Source organism: Hippocampus guttulatus, chromosome 11 (assembly GCF_054856545.1).
Source record: "Hippocampus guttulatus isolate MCC_2025c chromosome 11, RoL_Hgut_1.0, whole genome shotgun sequence".
Classification (NCBI taxonomy): domain Eukaryota; kingdom Metazoa; phylum Chordata; class Actinopteri; order Syngnathiformes; family Syngnathidae; genus Hippocampus; species Hippocampus guttulatus.
The window spans coordinates 15205365-15224518 of NC_141271.1; the positions used below are offsets into that span (position 1 = coordinate 15205365).

At 41.8% G+C, this 19154-nt stretch overlaps 1 protein-coding gene across 4 annotated transcripts in view; it reads right to left on the bottom strand.

The window, feature by feature from the left end:
* Positions 1-19154, bottom strand: part of il1rapl1a (interleukin 1 receptor accessory protein-like 1a) — a 178511-nt gene that overhangs the window by 148144 nt on the left and 11213 nt on the right. For all 4 annotated transcript variants that reach the window (XM_086124365.1, XM_086124363.1, XM_086124364.1 and 1 more), the window contains exon 2: positions 9907-10014. In XM_086124365.1, the coding sequence (XP_085980491.1) occupies positions 9907-9988 (82 nt within the window). In that variant the 5' untranslated portion in view covers positions 9989-10014. The remainder of the gene's footprint in view (positions 1-9906; positions 10015-19154) is intronic.

Genomic DNA, 19154 nt, shown 5'->3' on the forward strand with positions numbered 1-19154 from the left:
AAAAATAATAGCATTTTGAGTATGTTGGATGATTTGTCCATTTGCCAGTTCACAGGCCATGTAAGATGGCCCAAGTTTCCTAATTGGTGGAAACAACTTCATCGTGATTTTTTTTGTTTGCAAGCGGGCTACTTTTGTGACAGTGACGAATCATCTTGACCGATCAGACACCAGCAATGGTTAACATCAGCCATATGGTATCGACTTTCGAATCCCGGCTAACCAGCTCCTAGAATAGTACCTCCATTAACCTGGTGTGAGATACTACGAGGAATTTTCGAGGAGGGTGAACAGCGCCATCGTGACTCTAAATTGTCAATAGCGGTGAGCGCGATAGGTAGCTGCATTGAAAATGGAGATTAAATGCTTAGACTTAAGGAGGTGTGCCGTATAGGTGACAGGCGGGAGAAAAGGTCTCACTACGCTTTTATTTATATTTGCCATTTCAGCTATCTGCTCCAGAGGAAACGTATGGGCTGGGCAAAAAAAAATTGGGGTTGACCGGGAAATTGCGGCGATATGATTTGAGGGCGCCTTGACAAATGAATTAAACAAGTGACCGGCGTCCTCCACTCACTTTCTGCAGCATCAGCCTGAATCAACCCCCCCCCCCCCCCAGCCGCCACCCCCCTCCCGGTAGGAGGACTTCATCCCCCACACTGCCTTGGGGCCATGTCAGATTTACAGTTATCCATGACAGGCTCTTATCGGGGATTTGGAGCGGAGACTTTGCAGAGTCATCGAGAACATTGGCGGGGATCGTTTTTATCCCTTCCCAGAGAAACAGCGAGAGATCAAGTTTGGAGTTGAACAGTACATACACACATATACACACACACACACACATGTCTAGAGAGTATATATATGTTCTCACACACACACACACGCACACTCCTGACATGGTTGATAAGTCCTGGTGGGAACAACTGGGTAGCAAGACTGTCATATCAGCGCTTGTCAACAAGCCAGCTGACATCAGTGGCTTTTGGGAACAGGGAAGTACCAAGAAAAAGAACGTTTTTGAAGACATATTTATCCAGTTGCATGTAGGACGCCATCAAAATATACTGGCTTACTGCAGATTGTGCCAAGTCCTTGACTTGCTCGCTCATCTAAATCCACGTTCAGAGGATTCTGCTAAATAGGTTTTGTAGTTTTCAAAAAAAAAAAAAAAGGGACATTTGTGCAGTCTTGGCTGCTTCGTACAAAATGAATCAAATGAAAAAATGAATCATGAATCAAATATTAACACAAATGTATTGTTCCAAGCATTTGCCAATGTAAATATACTTCGTTTTAACAACAGAACGCCATAAAAAACCACATGGTGCCATAAAAGGCTGCAGGTACCATAAAAAAGGTGAAGAGTTTTGCTTCATTTTATTTTTATGACGCAGCCATTGAGGTCTCTTTGCAAAGTGAAATAAATTAAAATGATTGCAAATGTAATCGCTGTAAATAAAATGTTTTATGAGCCTATAATGACTTGATTCAAATTTGTTGTTTTGAATTGCATGAACTGTGTGCTATGCTGTACTTTTTTTGCTCGAGATCATGTTTGAAAGAGACGGTTGACCAGGTAATGACATTCCAATGAATTTACCTGCAAGGTTTTATTTAATTTTCTTCTCTTTTCGAGGTTTCAAGGAGATTATGTTCGCTATTTTCATCATTCAGTTTGTTTCCTGGGGCACAGCGCAGAAATAATTGGGTGTTAAAATGTAATTTCCGGGATGCCTTGTGCATAAATCAGAGCCGCCCAAAAAAAAAAAAACATGTCAGAAATCCGCCAAATTCACTGCAAAACAAACACCCTTTTTTCTCCACTTTGATTGTACTAAATCCTTGTTATATAATCAGTTTAACATTGGTCACTGTTTACTTTATTCAATGTTTTTATAGGAAAGTGCACAAAGGAGCATTTGGAAATTTAACATCCACTTGTAAGGCATTGGTTGGTAGGTGGGACAGTTCTGTCTCAAACAAATGAAACATGATTCACCCTACTCACCAGCACATTGATGAATACAATTTTCATCGCCATGACGACCGCGACCAAAGCTGAAGTGTTGCGACCAGATGGATATTTCAGCCAGCCTAACTGCTAATTCAATGATGGTAGAACTCAGTGTGGAGTTATTTATTTTGTAAATGAGCTGCACTGACATATCACGATCTGGAAAAATCCGAGAGGCGTTCACTGAAACACATACCAAGGTTTGTCGTTCCCAATCGATGCCGCAAGATGGCAACAAAACATTTTTTGATGTTAGACGAGGCTACGGCCTGAGCAAAAGAATCTGCTCTCCTCATGTCAACATAGTTCATTGACCACAAAATGGCACCAAAGCGATTTTTAAAAAAAAAAAAACGTGGTTTTGGTCTGAGTATAAACAAACGGCAAATGGGTGGAAGGGAATTATAAAATTTCTGGGGAAAAAAAATTCTTGATGTACTCTTTGAACTGACTGGCAAACATCAGCCATACAGTAACACACTCAGCCTATTCTTGCGCATGAGTTGTTCACTCATCCCTGCAGCCCGTGTTTAAAAGCTATTATTCTTCACGAGCGGGCCTTGGATGTGTTCACTGGTGTGTACTGTCTGCTGCTTTCATGAAATGCATAAATAGACGGGGCAATCATGTTGCCCTTTTTCTTTATACTATTCTCCCTGTATAGGCCAGCTGAAGTGGAGAGGCTTGGAGGGCAAAGGAGGCGGCCTACAATTACTAATCCCGCACATTTGCCGCTTCACATCCTGGCAAGGGCGAGGTGGTATGAGCGGGGGGTGATGACGACCCTGCATGATGATTCGATTCAACCTCTGTTCAACCTTTTGACTCGACTGACACTGATTGATGGACCATGTAAACACTCTGCACCTGCTCAGCCAGTGAGGAAACCTTAAAACTATATCCAACCATATGATGTCATAAGAAGCTGACGACACTGTAAGGTCTTCAAGGCCCTTGAATGCACAGGTGTGTGTGTGTGTATATATATATATATATATATATATATATATATATCTCACTATACTCGAATTTGCTGTCTTGCTACATATACAACGTCACTGCTGTCTTTCGTCCACGCAGGCCTCTCCACCATTCATCTTTTCAATCCGACACTTGGAAACAGTTCAGGACATTCAAAGGAAGAGCAATTTAAGGTTTATCAGTGAAGCTGTCGCAAACTTGTAATTGGGTTTGTGAGAATGACCAGGACCTCACTTAAACAGCCCATGTCTGGTTTCATTAATGTTTTTTTTTTGTAGCGCTCCAACCAAAAGGCGGACCCTTGTCTGAATGGGGCAGATAAGCCTGTGATGGAGAGTCTGATGGATGGAGCCTGATAGCTTGTGTCTGTCAGATAGCTACCAGAACGAGCCTCTGAGGCGAAGTTGCTGCGCTTCCTGGCCCCCATGCACTGATTCATGGAGAAATAACACGTATTAATGGCTAAAGAGAATTTATGGCATTGACCAATTGTCTCATGCTCCTTTCATTGCATTTACTCCTGGGTGGCGGCTAAATTTATGCAGGCCTGGACATGTTGAATAATGAACCCCCACCTGTATTCAATAAGTCAAAAGTAAAACTATTTTGTTTATTTTTCAAGGTGGAATGTTGGCAATTCCGTGACAGTTTTGCCCTGCTAACATGCTCTCATTTAGTGGCTGGGGGTGTTGGGAGAGGTAGACCCTTTAGTAGAGGCAACATTAAAATTGTCTAAAATTAAAAAAATAAAATAAATAAAGATTCTTAAGTGCTTGGATGCTTGTGTCTGAAATTGTAGGGCTAAGGAGGACTTAAAACGTTTTTATGACTTTTTCCGATGTCTGTTGAGCATGATTTATACAGAGTTTATTGTTTTTCCTCTTAAGATTTAATATTTCCCATTACTTTTTTTTCCCCATTCAATATGTTCATCTATTGATGTACTACTACTCCCACCGATACCAAATAATCTGTTTAATGTAAAAGGGGAGTTTAAAACAAAATAAAATTTATCCTCAACTCAATTAAATGCATGATTTAATTGATTTTTTTTTAATTCAGAAAAAAATGCCAATATTAGCCATATATTGCACTGTAAGTCAAGTGAAAGTGAGGTTTGAAATTAAATCATACAACATTTTAAATACAATCATTTACATTTACAGTAATCATTTTTAAATAATTTATGATATTTAATTTATCAACCTCATTAGCCTATGGCGAAAATGGCGTTGACTCAACCCTCGTATCTCTTGAATCCTCCCTTCCACATCATACCAGTAGTGATAAAATATGTTTAAAAAAAAAACAACCACCACCTCTGGGCTGCTTTTGTTTTGTTTTATTTTTTATGAGTATTAATATATTCTTATTGGGAAAGTTGCCAAAGTCATAATTGAGCCTGCATGTTGATGGAAACGCAAGCGACTGTTTTCGGGGCATGTTATTTTGTATTGATCACCAGAGCCACTGAATCGAATTCATGTTGTTGTTTTCAGGCACTTCTACAACTGTTTTGGACAATACGATATTGTTTACAATATGCAGCTGTCAAATCCCGTGACTGCTTGATGTCGAGGAACACCATGGTATGTCATGAGGAATGCTAGCTCTTGATTAGCAGTTAATTGTTTTGGCTCCTACCATCATAGCTTTCCTAAAAATGCTCATCTTGATGTCTCGGCACCGGGGGTATAAAGCGCCGCAATGTTTGGTCTTTAAGCGACAGTGTTTGTGCCATCGCTGGCCTACTTAGGCCACTTTGAGGATTATCAAGTCTAACATGTACCTAGGGGGCGTTAATCAGGCTGAGACGAGGCAAACAGTGAGGAAAGGAGAAGATTTCCCTGCATGGGTCCCACGCTCAGGGGGGATGGATGGCCAGCAGCATTTTAAGGAAGGATCTTTACGACATGCTTCAAAGTGACACAATTCCAGCTCAGATATTTCTTGTGGTATTGCGAAGATATAAAAAAAAATAAAATCATCTAATCTCGAGTGTAGCATATGTTAAGTCATGCTCATAATGCTAGTATGCTCTTGCTAAAATGTGTCTTGTTTGTAATTAGCTAAGATTTCTTGAACACTCAAAATTTTCCATATTTGTAAGTATAACTCGCCTCTCATGCAAAGTCAGTTAGGATCATCTCAAACTCATCCGCCTTCCGTAATGAGAACAAGAGCTACAGAAATGGGATTGATGGTTAACTACTTCTGGGTTGTGACTGCCCAACGCAGACACTTGATTCGTTGTTTAAGTGTGTTTCAGGTAATGGAAGCACAGTGAGAAGGCTCGCTTGGAAAGAAATCTAAATAGCCATGAATGGGAATTGACCTACAGGGTAAATCCAGTCTTTGATATGGAACATGCAGAGCCTGTGCAGATATAATTGGACAAGCGCAAACCAGCACAGGCAATCTAAGCCAATTGATATCCAATTGTGCGAGGTCTGACTGGTCATTAAAAGCCGAGAGCTGGAATTGAGGGAATAAGAGACACTTGCACACCTTTGGCAAACTCTTTAAGTTGCAGTAATGCCGGTGCAAGCTTTCTGACTTGGCGCCGAATGATCTTCCGTACGATTCATCCTGGGACTCTATAGAGAAATCGGGGAAGAATATCAATGGAACAAAAAGTGTCTCCCGAGGGACAATTTGGCCTCCATAGCTCATTTTTCCACAATAACTATTATCGGGAGAGAATCCTGAACTGCTCTTGCAATTCCGTATAAGAAGAGAATGGGAGAATTCCCGCCAGCTTTTGGAATGCTGTTGAAACAATGCAGGGAACAATAATCTCCCCTTTTCCTCACGGTGAACCTTACTTATTGCGTAAAGGGCAACAGATGCTTATAAATGACATTGCCCCAGGTGCATGTAAGGAGCCAGAGGTGGTCACTTGAAGTTAATTTAATAGAGGCCGTGAAAGTCCGGCCACTCCATCTCCTTCACATGCGGCACATGAAGACAAATGTCCAAAACCTTTGAACCAGAAAACAATCTCCCACCAGGGGCTTTATCAGCCAATTCATCTCCTTTAGCACTACGCTTCATCTTAAACATGGACAGCCAACCGGCAGATTTGCTCAATCTGTCACTGACTAATAATGCTGAGGAGCGTAGAGCACGAGTCCCATTCATTTGCCATGGCAAAGTCATCCCTTCAAATTAAGAGCCAAATACTACAACAACGCACCCGTGCACTGACTGAAAACTTTTAAAAATCTTTTTTATTTTTTTATTTTACCATTGCATCTTGTCTGAGCCTGCATTTCTGGGATCCCAAACCATTATTCGGTTTGGTTCCGAACAGAAGAGAAGCCTTTCAAAGTGCCAAGCAACACAGTGAGCACTGTCAACTTTGACCCTGAGCTCGTGATTTTATTGACTTCCCCTGCTATCAGGAGTTGACCGAGAAACCCAGCTTGATTGGTCTGAAGTGCTTCCTTGCCTTTAATCCAGATGGGAATCCTCCACAGAAGAGAGCCGAGCAGCACACAAGCACTCAGGTGCAGCAAGCAGTTAAGTACGGACACACCGTGACAAACGATGGTTCAAATTAAAACATGGCGTTGCATTCCAGTCACTCAATATGTTGTCTTACGGCACCCTCACACAACAGATGAGTAAAACGAGTGATTGTCACAAGGTGACTAATTTTGCAACAAATATGTTATCCGTAGTGGTACAAATGTGCTTTAAAATAAAAGTCCTGGAAAAAGAGTTTGATTTGCTTGTTTTTTTTTATGTTCAGAGATGAAACAAAAGGAAATACCAGGCATGAGGCGTGAGAGGCTTTACTGCGGACGCTTTCAATTTCAGTGATCTCTTGACGTGTAACCATTTTTACCATTATCGAGCATTTAAAATGTTATGCCAGCATTCTATTTATAACATTTCATCAAAAAAAAAAAACGATTTTTGAGGTGCAGCGGAATCTCTAAATCTGGAAAGAAGGGAGCCGATGCGTTGAGATTTAAAAACATGTCGTGGATGTCACGCATGATAGCGGTTCAAGTTTTGATTCGTGTGACATCAAGGGTGTTCTACCATTGAGGTTCCAATGCTTTTGGTGTCAAATCTGTAAAATCTCACACCTTTAGTGCACTTCCAAACTGACTTGAGGATGCGAACACCATTTCCAGGTCAGACTGTGTTTGTGGAAATGCATAAATTATGCATTTGTTGCCCTTCTGCTTTCTGAGTGCAGTAGCCGATGTTGAGTGAAATGTTTCGCTTTGGATTGCCGTGTAAATTCTTTGAAATGGCATCTCAGGAAAACGAAGTTGCGTTGGATGGATGGATGGATGGATAAAAAGAGAGATATGTCTGAGTGGTCATTAAAAGCCGAGAGCTGGAATTGAGGGAATGAGAGACACTTGCACACCTTTGACAAACTCATTAAGTTGCGGTAATGCAGGTGCAAGCTTTCTGACTTCAAGTTGAATTGTCTTTCGTACGCTTCATCCTGGGACCATATAAAGAAATTGGGGAAGAATATCAATGGAACAAAAAGTGTCTCCTGAGGGCCAATCTGGCCTTCATCGCTCATCTTTGCGCAATAACTATTCATATTGGAGAAGTGCTGAACTGCAACTCTTGCAATTCTGTATGAGAAGAGAATTGGAGCATTCCCATTGGCTCAGGAATGCTCTGTACACAATGCAGGAAACAATAATTTCCCCATTTCCTGACAGAGAACCTTACTCATTGCGTAAATGGCAACAGCTGCTTATAAATGACATTGCCCCAGGTGCATGTAAGAAGCCAGAAGTGGTCACTTGAAGATAATTTAATAGAGGTCGTAAAAGTCTGAATAGTTAGCTTGCGACATATCTAGCTAGCTCGCTTCGCTTACTAACTTGCTACATCGCTAGCTAGCTCGATACATACCTAGCGAGCTATAGATAGATAGAATTGAGCTCTGAACACGAGTCGCCTTCTGGCCACCAACATAAAATTCTTCACTTTAATTTGGAAAAGGGAGCATCAAAACTGACCTCAAGCAATAAGCCACATACTGCTTCACCGAGTTTGGGTCTTCTCAAAGAGCTAAAAAAATAAAATAAACCAAAACCTCTCATTTTCAGTTAGTTTTTTGCTCCCCATTTTTTCTTGTGACCTTTGCATTTGTTGCCAGTTGATACTCAATTTGCTGGCATTTAGAAAGCAAAATGACTTGACGTTAACCCTTGGCGACCCAACCGCTACCAAATTGGATCATTTGGGAGCTGTCACTCACTGCAGATTGAGGCGGGTCAAGCTAATGCCACTTTTCCACACCTGACAATTCAAACCCAATGCCTTTAATTTGTTGCCATGAAGGCCAGTAATATACAAAACATTAATGCAACACCTATCAACTGTCTGTAAATGATATCATGGATGTGTCTTTAACCCTTTCATGCACCCTGTAAGCGGCCCACTGTAGTAACCACTGTCCCTGAAAGGGTTAAGAAGCTGTGCCAAAAATTTCAATGAAAAGATATTCCCATTAATAAGAATCATATTCCTTTTAATAGGAATTTGGAGGAAAACATGGTCTTTTGTAGGATTCAAAAAGACGTTGCCTCGAGCGTTCTCACAATAAAAAATGAGAATAATGGAGGCGCGTGGATTGAGAAAAGAATATCTATTAAAACTATATTGTGCAGTCTATTGCCATTTCCAAATGTGTCATTGACAGCTTTAACTGAAAATTTGGTACGCTTCATGATTCATTTTATGGCATAGTTATAATCCTTATCATGATTGTGTAAGTGGGTGAGCTAATTTAAGCAATGTAATTTAAAATATGTAGAAACATTCCATCAAGACGTTTTAGGTGACCAAAAAATAAATAAATAAACCTTCAAAAACATTCCTGGAATTGACTGATTAAAATGTGTGCTTTGGCTTGTGTCAAAAGCCTCCACTTTATCTTGTATATTTTCATAAATTTGTCAGCTAATTAAATGGGGACATAATTAACTGGAAGGATATATAACTCAATCAATGTTTTAATCAAGAATGAAGGCCAAAATCCCGCTTGAAAAGGCTTATGTCGCACACATCCACCCACACACGGGCACGCACGCACTTCATTGTAATTGTGTATGCAGAGGACAACGTTGGCAGGGACCATCGCAAATGGAGACATTAGGCTAACTCTGGACACAAGTCTGAGGGTTAAATGTCACCAAACCACTTTAATTCCAAATTCCAAAGAGTGGCACAGCGGTACTTGGACTTGAGCTGTATTTGTGCCTTTCAAGGAAGTCACCTCAGCAAAGTGGTCGATGAATTTGCATGTTTGACTGTTTGTTTGGTTCAATAAACATCTGTAAATGCTTCCGCCACTGTGGCTTTTCTTTTTTTTCCACACTTCACTCAAGCGGTGTTGTATCTGATGCAAGACAGCAACTTCAATTTTGGCTGACGACATCAAGCTAAAACGAAATAAATGAATAAATTGACCAAGCAAGTGTGCGTGACTCAAAAAAACTCGCAAATTGGGGTGCTCATAAGACAAGACGCCACTGTATTGGAATGCAAGCGGCGGCAAAATACACAGTGAACCGGGCCGGCCTGCGAATAATGAAAATCAGCATATAAATTACAACCAATATTGAAAAAAAAAAAACCCAAAATCCATACATAGTTGAATCCGCGGGTGCCGACACGCAAAGGGGCACAAGAGCTAAGAAACAAAAGCATCTGAAGCTTGAACGTCCACAACTTGAAGAACACGGCAATCAAGCGGCACATTCCGCATAATAATCCCTGCTATGAGTCATGCTATTTATATTCAAAAGCTTTGAGTAACACCACCCGTCTAAAGTCGAGACAGTTGCGCATGGGCTCATTAGAACATAGCAATATGCAAGCACAGTGCAGGGTTGTCGCCGTGGAGACGGATTGTTAAATACCTGAGCCTCTCTTGGAGACCACCTTGAGACACTTTGACAGTGTGACATAGAGCAGAATCAGCAGAGGGCCGGGAGGTCTCATCTTCAACCCTGTCCTCGCTTTGCAGCCTGAAAGAAAAAAAAAAGGGGGCGGGGGGAGAGACAGATGAGAGAGAGCTCCAGCATGAGTGGATTCCACTGAGAAAAACAGCAGGGTATGCAGAGAAAAGCGGAATACCTGCTCATTTTTATAGAGTTGCAAGTCAGTGTTGTAATTTTGCTTCCTACTGTGATTTTTCCAAGTATACTTTGTGGGTGGTGGGCGTCAAACAACAAACATAATTGTCAACAACATGGTCCTTTTTTTTTTTTTTTTGGCGGACATAATTCGAGATAGAGCAGTGATGCATCGCTTTAAAAGTCATGACAATCTGGCGGAAAAAAAAACACAAAAAACAAACAGGTTTCCTTTCATATTTCTTTCTAGTTACAAATTGTGCCCATAATTACGGCCTAAAATGTCAATTTTGATTATTTCATCCTCTTTTGGATCTCAAATTGTATCCGTGCCACGTCAAGGTTGTCGCAAGTCTCTGCCAAATCTTGTAGTAGCCAAAATCAGGCTGCAGTTTGGATTCATCACCAAACTGATCAAGCAATTAGAATGAATCTTCTTGGAATTGGAGTGAATTGCATCATATTGCACCTGCTTCCTTGAAAACACACAATACCATTAACAGTTTTATCCAAGGGAACATCTTAACTCATGTCCACACTTCCCAATTTCTACTCGTGGTCTTTCGCTCTCATGAGTGCCAATGGGACAGATTATCATTGCCGGTGGATATATTACAGGCCGAAAACCATTCCCGGAGATGCTGACAAATCAATAAAGAAATAATCACACCTGTAAGAAACAGCACTAAAAATAGGCATCGTCATTCAAGCCAGGCAAGGGAATTTCAAATCATTGCCTCTTGACTAACCGAGTTATAGCAAATATCCCTCCGATATCCCTCATCGACTCGTATATCATATTAATTGACAGAGGTTAGCCATTCTCAACACCTCATCATCTGTGAGTAAATGACATCATCTAACATGAGGTAATTATGCTCTAATAGGAGCCTCCCAAATTAGATCCAGTTGCCGCTGTATGAATTTGATGTTAGATGAAACAAATAAGGAAAAATAAAACAGTAATTAAGGATGATGATTGTTAGCTTAGAAGGCTAGCTAGCTGATTGCAGCAGCTGCTGTTTTGTCAAACAGCAGAAATGGAGGAGACTTTATGGAGATAATGAAGCCAGGGAGTATTTCAATAAACAAGGAAAAATGTGTATGATGGGCCACTTTATTTAAAACCAAAACAAAATTTTCAATCGAGTGTAGCACGGACCTTGATCAAAGTACTGTTTAAAAATCAGAAAGAAAACTTGAGATGTCGGTCCTGAAAATGGAAAAAAGAAAATCTAAATTTTATATCAATTGTAGATGGGGGAGGAGACTACAAAATGTAAAAAAAAAAAAAAAAAAAAATGAAGAGCCCGATCCTCTTTAGACAGTAAACTCGCCAAAGCTCCTGTGTCCACTTTGCCTCAATGGCCTCCAGATGAAAATGATCATCAGTCTATTCCACGACAATAAATCAATTATTAAAATATTATATGTGAACATCGTTTGCAGATACCCTTGCTAACTAAATGACCTGGGCTCCTGTTTCTATGCCAGGTGCGGAACGCTGTGCTGTCTGTATGATGTACAGATGTTCAAATTCCAATTTCCTGTTTTGTTACACATTCTTCTTCTATACAAAACTAGGTATGTGAATGAAACAGCGCCCCTGCTGGTCACAGCTAAGTGTGAGCAATATACTGTATAGCTTTCAATTTTGCCTCAGACATGCTCCAAAACACGATGCATTAAATATCACTGAAATTGTTAACCTACTGGGTCAAACCTATGAATGATCAAAATATTTTAACTTGAAGAAAGTAGATATATTGTCTGTATTATCTAAAGTTTTACTCTGTGCCTTCAGGACCAAACTGTCAGGTCAATGATTGAAACAATCATCTGTGTAGAATGTATCTGTAGAGTCAGATATACAGCAATCCATCCGGAAGAGTCTTGAATTCTCAAGTCACATCATGTTTCTGTCAGTGGCTATGAGAACAAGCAACAACCGAAGCCAATGATCCGGAAACTTAAGAAGAAGAAGAGGAGGAGAGGACCCTGGCATTTGGAGAAGAGAAAACTAACGTCGAATGGGGAGCCAGCGAGCTGCAGCAGGGGTCACGTGTCAGGCAGATTAGCATAGCTAATGAAAGGAGCCTCTCTAAGCGTACGTTTGGACAAGAAACCTTTCTCTCCTCAATCATTTTTTTTCAAATTCACACATGGAGAACACAGCACACTGCAGCGGATGTTTCGATCCGTTTTTAATCCTTTACTAAATCAGCTGTTGGTTTGCTCGTTGATTTTAGCTACAGTTGGAACCCCACACAGTCTTGCAATTACGTCTACAAATGGAGACACCTGCTTCCTTAAATATGCATAACAACATTAAGGAAATGAAAATTGGACTGCAAAATGAGGCACTTATCCATAGGGAGCTAATTCTGTGCGATAGTCCACAGAAAATCACTGGATTTCCTCACCTCGACGCCAATCTGCAATAATTCACCATGCGCATCATTAGCTAGAGATCAGTAGCGAAAATAACAGGTGGTTTCTGTAGTATTTATTTCAAAGAGAGAATCTGTTTTTTTTTTGTTTGTTCTTTAATGGTACGTAGTATGGAAAAGGTTTGGAACAAGAAAACAATGCCCAGTCTGTCTTGGTTGAGTTGGACAGTTAACATTCAAGGGTAACTGGGAGTCCAGGCCGATCTATGATTGACAAATCAATTGACCAAAAAGTGGTTTGGAATGCTTTTGTCTGTATAGTGTACACGTGAATTGCTGCAAAGAAGTTAGTCCTCTGAATGAACCCGAGCACAGTTAACAGACCACCTCCTTGAAGCCCACGAGAGAGCAGCTGCACGGTACACGCAGTTGGTCACACAAGCAAAACAAAGTGCACTAATTAGCCAGGAGTTTATTTCGGTGAATGCCTCCTAAATAATGTCATTTGCATCCCTTCAATGACCACACTGTAGCTGTCCGACATGGGAAATACGCCAATTATACTTTGATTCACTCGACCGGAGCCTCAGACTGGAAGCGAGTGGGTGAATTGAAAAGGAACAATGTTGTCCCGCTCATGTCTCGGCTTCGCAAACACAGCAGGACTCGGGTTCTGCCAGCCATGACATCACCCCCCTCACATCTTAACGGACACGCACACACACACACACACACACACACACACAGAAGTGCATTGTAGCCCTTGCAAAATGCCAGGAAAACACTGGACACACTTTTGTTGTAGCACCACAAAAAGGTAGCTAAAAAAAGAAACTTTTGCTCATTATTGAAAAGATGAAGACAGACTTTTGAAACTCTAGAATTTGCTTTTGTCAAGGGTTTTCACCATTTAAGGATGATTGTAGCGGTTATACATTGGTCTTTGGCGATTCGCGCATCTGTCTGGGATAGCTGGTTCTGAATGGAGCCTATGAAGGTGAATTCCCAAGTAGGAGGTTGTCAAAGCCATGGGCCATGGAATTCATCTAAAATGGCCGACTTTTTTTTGGTTTTAGCTATCAGGGGTTGATGAGACTTTATGGTACATTCCAACACCTTGCTTTTTAGATTCGCTGAAGACTCTAAATTGCCCACAGGTGTGAATATAATCATATATATGGCCACCGACTAACTGGTGACCTTGGATACAATCCAGCTCACCCGGATCAGGATAAGCAGGAGGAAACAGAAAAGCATGGATGTTGTTCTTCTCATGCGGTTTGATTTCAAGACTGGCTGAATGTTAGCGGTGTTGTGTACAAGTGTATACAAAGTTGTACAAACGGTGATAAATTTCATGTATTTCAGCAACAACCGTGATCTCGTACAGTTGAAGCAAAGTTGTATATTCATTAGCATTAGCATTCTTGACTGACAGGCCTTGGCAACACCTTCCTGATTTAGTCTGGAAATCTGGAACAATTTGAAAGTGTGCTACTGACAACTACAAGACTTAAGTGGAACAATACTTCACTTGTTAGCGCTGACTATCGCTTTTGGCTTTGTTGCAGGCGATTAACTCGCTGCGAGCTGGACTCTGAAATGAACACTTGTAAAACCGTACAGTGTATGTCTGGCTTGATACATCAACAGTTTTCCGTGCCAAGATGACGTCTTGCCGATCTCGCCCCAAAATGGCACAAACATATATTTTATTTGTTCGGATCACTGTCGGGGAGGACAAAAAAAATGGCACATTGACATATTTGGATACAAAGCAGAGGGGGAGATGTGCTGGACTAGTCAACATTTCAGGGAGGTCATAAGTGTACGAATAAATTTGACTCCAACAACAAAGTAGAAGCATTTGAGTCCTCAGCTTGAGTGTGCGGGCCGAGCCTTACTGTTATCTTTCTCCTCTGATAAATAAAGCAGTAGGCAGACGAGTACAATGATGTGATGATGTGTGCACGCTTCATGCATGGCCGCCGCCCGGATCTCACGGCATGTCTTTGTGCCCATCCTCAACCCCACCTGCTCCCCTCCAAGGAAAGGCGCTCGCTTGGCGTTGTTGAGCCACTGTGCTAGCGGCGGGGATGTCGTGTAGCAAGCGCCGCGCACATCTGCATTACCCGTCTGTGCGCAGATGTTGAGAAGGCAATTACAGAGAGACGGATTAGTCTTGTTCCGTTCATACGAAAGCATGAGCTCGTTCTACGGTTATACGGCAGGCTACTGCTCGTGCTATGTCGATGGGGAAAATATGTGGTGCGTTCTCACCTTCAATAAATTGATTTTGAGTCTTCAGAGACTTACAGCAGCTCATGAACAAAGCTCGCGCGAGTACAGACACATGCAAACTGCAGACACATGGCCAGAGGCCTGATTCAAACCCCAAATCTGAGAACTGTGAGGCAAAGGTGCTAACCGCTTGGTCATTTGCCCCATTTTGCTCCGACCAGCACCAGGATCAGTGGACATACGCAAGTTGTAAACTGTGACCTTTTTTAAAAATTTTACTACACCGTCTAATGTGGGCGGAGCACAGCATCAAAGTTTGATGATCATTTAGAGGATTCCCTGTGATTTTGTTTTTTAAATTATGATCGTTTTGCCAGATTGCTACTAAATATGAACCATGTCAACAAGACAGATTGGTGAGGCAGAAAGGTGCCTGGAGCACAGCAGCAAAGTTTGATGTTTAGCAGTAAAACACAAATCCCTCAATTTAGTGCCTTGTGTGTGATGCTGTCGTCTCCTGAAAAACTTCGTAGAAATCCCTACAATCAGAAATCCGTAAACGTGCCAGTCCTTCACTCCCATTGCCAACACTGACTTCACCCAAATTTTCACGGGCATTTAATATTAACTTTAATTATTGTTTCCTAAATGGACCAATTGCATCATGGACTCAGAAACACTCCTTGCAAGTACAACGATTTTCTTAAACACTAAGTGCCATGAATAAGTAATCACAGCAACTATTTATTATCGGAATAAAAGGCTTAATAAAACAAATACTTAAGGAGGAAAAGTTGCACCGTTCTGGAAGAGGGCGGAAAGGGCAGCGCTCTGAGCACAAAGCCGTAAATAAAAGAAATTAAAAGTTTCTCCCGCACACATTCTGCACTTCAAGGCCCGGAGTACCTCTTGATCAATAATGCATGAGCGATAACTGTGGAAAGTGAAATGAGAAGTGGGCAGGTGGAAAATAAAACAGTATGTGATCATAGAGCCGGTTGTCATGGGATGAGCACGTCTCCGCTGTATATGAGGACCGCATGTACGGCATCGCAGCCCCCTGTTCTGTGAAACGTTACATTATTGATATGCTATGCGGTTAGCCGCTGTTTCAGAGAAACCTTTGAAGCAATGTAACGAGAGACACACGAATTGATATTTAATTCAATAACGCCGCACAGCTGCTGGAGTCAAACAACGCAATTAAGGGGAATGAAGAATTATTCAAAGCAGACGAGTCGTGCCAGAAACAGACGAGTTATACTCGTATCCTGTCCACTCTTTGGTTGTTGTTGAGCTCGTCAAGTTTTAAGTTATAGCCCAGAAAAAATGATGCATTAGGTGGTCTACAGCACGTCAATCGAATGATCGTGATAACGCATCGTGTTTGTCGTTACTGCGCCAACCTAATCTGCAGCTCTACACAATTTGCACGAAGCGGTGAAAGCAGTTTCACTTGGATCAACTACGTTGTCCGTTAAGATAGTGATTTCAATCAATATGAACATCACTGGACAGCGGGACATGCGGCTGATTTCTATGAGGTTGTTTTTGGGTTTGATTCCCCAATCAGTGGGTCCAAAACAACCACTGCCGGTGCCAAGCCAGGATTTAAAAAAAGGCCTATTAACACCGTTACCATATTTGTGACTTAATGTCAAAGCGATTCGTGCGTAGGTCACAGACCAGCCAAACCCCCTACTTGCACCCATAGCGTTATTTGTTGCCGTGACGACGTAAACCACAGACGACGATGAATGATGAACTGGGTCGAGCCAAGCGGCAGATGTTTGTTAAACGCTTTTGACCACGGGCAGGCCTTGTTCCTCTCCAGAGGCTGCCCAGAGGAGGTTGGCGCTAACAAGCGAGGCGCGCTGAGCTATGCCCTGCCTCCGTCCCATCATGCACCGCTCTCTCGGTGGCTTGCTGAGTGAGATTAATTACCGAGCTGTCCTGAACTGCTACCAATCCTCGCTGCTCTGTTTGAACATACAAGGAAAGATGACACTAAAAATCTCACGGGACGCAGCTCAAAAAACAAAATAAAAAAAAAACAAAAAATAAAAATAAAACAAGAAGTAACGATTGACCTTGTCTGAATTTACTCACATTTTGCTCAGCGTGAAATCTGGGCCTATTGAGGTGAACTCAAGTCTATCAGTCTGTTGAGTGAATGGCAAAATATGGAAACACGGATTCAATTTACTTTCTGCCATTAATTGGACGAGCATTCAGTTGTTCAGCCTGTCGCGACAGATCGCTAGCATTGGGCATCATAAACAAAAGGAAGCTTTGGAAGCAAAGCTTTTTCCCCAGGATCGGCCGAGGTTGGACAGAGCGAGCTGCGAGGTCGTTGAGTCACCCAGACATGCTGACGGGATTGAGCGGAGAAGCTAGCGAGGCATTCCCACCCCCTCCAGAGCTAGTTGAGTTCCTCTCAGCTATGTGGCTCATTGTCAGCCGTCTTAAGGATGACTGGCTTGCAGTCAATGCTGTCTTTGTTGGCGAGCACAGCCAAGACTTAGCTGACCACCAGTGACGCCACACAGGCATGCACACATTTCAATTCAGTTCAGTTTTGGAGACGTATTGTGTCTCGTTTTATTGAACCGAAAAATCCTGGCCTTATTTTCCTGAGATTAATCAAGCAATTCAATGAAATACATTCAAGCATGTTCATCTCCATCATCTCCTAGTTTCTGTCTCTTGTTTTTTTATGATTCTCCAGTGTTCCCCTTTGCATCATTATTCCAATCACCTTCCATTTTAAATCTTTAAAAGGGTCTAATTGCAATCCCATTAAATCCGTCGTCTTCATTTTATTTTGAAAGTCATGAACTGATCTCAAGGACAACCAATCAATAAAGTATTAAAATAGTTTTTTTCCCCCTCATTATTTGTTCAAAGCCAGAATGGAAGTATACGAAGCGATGTTGTTCTCATACACAGTCAACATTAATTTAAAATATTTGAATATCTTATGGAGTGTTGATTTTATCGAAAAAAAATCCACATCAACTATTATCTTGAATAAAATCATATGCTGTTAAATTAAATTAATTATCCCCCCCCCCCCCCCCGCAAAAAAAATCACCAAAATACTTTAACTGATGAACTTTTTCATTATGAACGGATGATATCAGTATTTGGAATATTGGACCAGATTGATGCCCTCGATACTAAACCTTACAATCTTGCGCACAGGCACGGATATTCTCTGCTCTTAATCAAAACAATAAGAACAGAGCGGCCAAATATTACAAAAATGAAATGAAACAAAACGAACAATACAGACACATTCAATTGTGATGTCATTGATTTTGTTGTTTCCCTACCATGTCGCTGATCCAAACTGGGCCAAAGAATGCCCCCCCCCCAAAATTGAAACCGGGTCACTTGAAGCGTGTAGTGTAAAAATCCACGTTTGACTAGAACATCACCTGTAAGACCGCATTTATTTTCATCCTTGTGTGGAGTTATAGTCCCTCGAGGTAGAGGCTCCGGGTGCATTTTTCACTTTAATCAGCTCAGCCCGGACACCGGCGAAGGTAAACCTCGGCATGGTGTGAAATTGCTGAAGCATTCCCCGAAAGCTTTCAATCCGAGAGCGCAGAAAGAGGCCTGCGATTGGCTTTGTACACTTGAGCTGCTTGACAGACACACAGCTGCTGTCCCGCCATGGCGGATATGTTACCATATGTTGCAAATAGAGAAAAAAAATAACCCCCCCAAAAAAAACAGCGGGAAAAAGTGAGCATCGGAGAAGAATAGGACCGTACATGTGCTGGGTGTATTTCGTTCTCATCTCAACTGTGCTGGATGAAACACTGTGGTGCGACATTTCACTTAAAAACAAAGCTCCCTAAAGGCACAGAGGGCCGGCTTGAGCTGTTTTCAAGAGGCGAGGAAAGAGCATGCACGATGGTTTATTCACTGTAGAGCCGATCCCGTTGGCTGGAGGAGGCAGCCTCGTGTCAATGGAGCCTAAACGACGCCAATAATGGTCCCACCGCTCGGTCCCCGGGGTCTTAACTGTTTAAAAATCGATTCTGCGCTCCACTAGGGGCAGACTGGGAATACCATACAAGAGGAAGAATTTGAAAGGAAAGGAGGAGGTGGCAAGGGAGATGGAGAGCTGAGAAAAGGTTGCAAAAGAGAGATACGAGTGAGTGGAAACTTCAATTATCTCTTCATCCTCGTCTCGGCCCGTCTGTACAACACAAATGGCAAAGACAAAACCAATCCGGCTTCATTTGCAAATTTCCGGTGGGCTGTGAAATCTTTCCCGACAATCGTGATACAATTACAATTGAAAATGAAGAGCGCCGTAAGCTACTTAAATCAATTCCTCGTGCTGGTCAATTCTAATTCATGCCTGACATGGCTACGCTACATGGACTA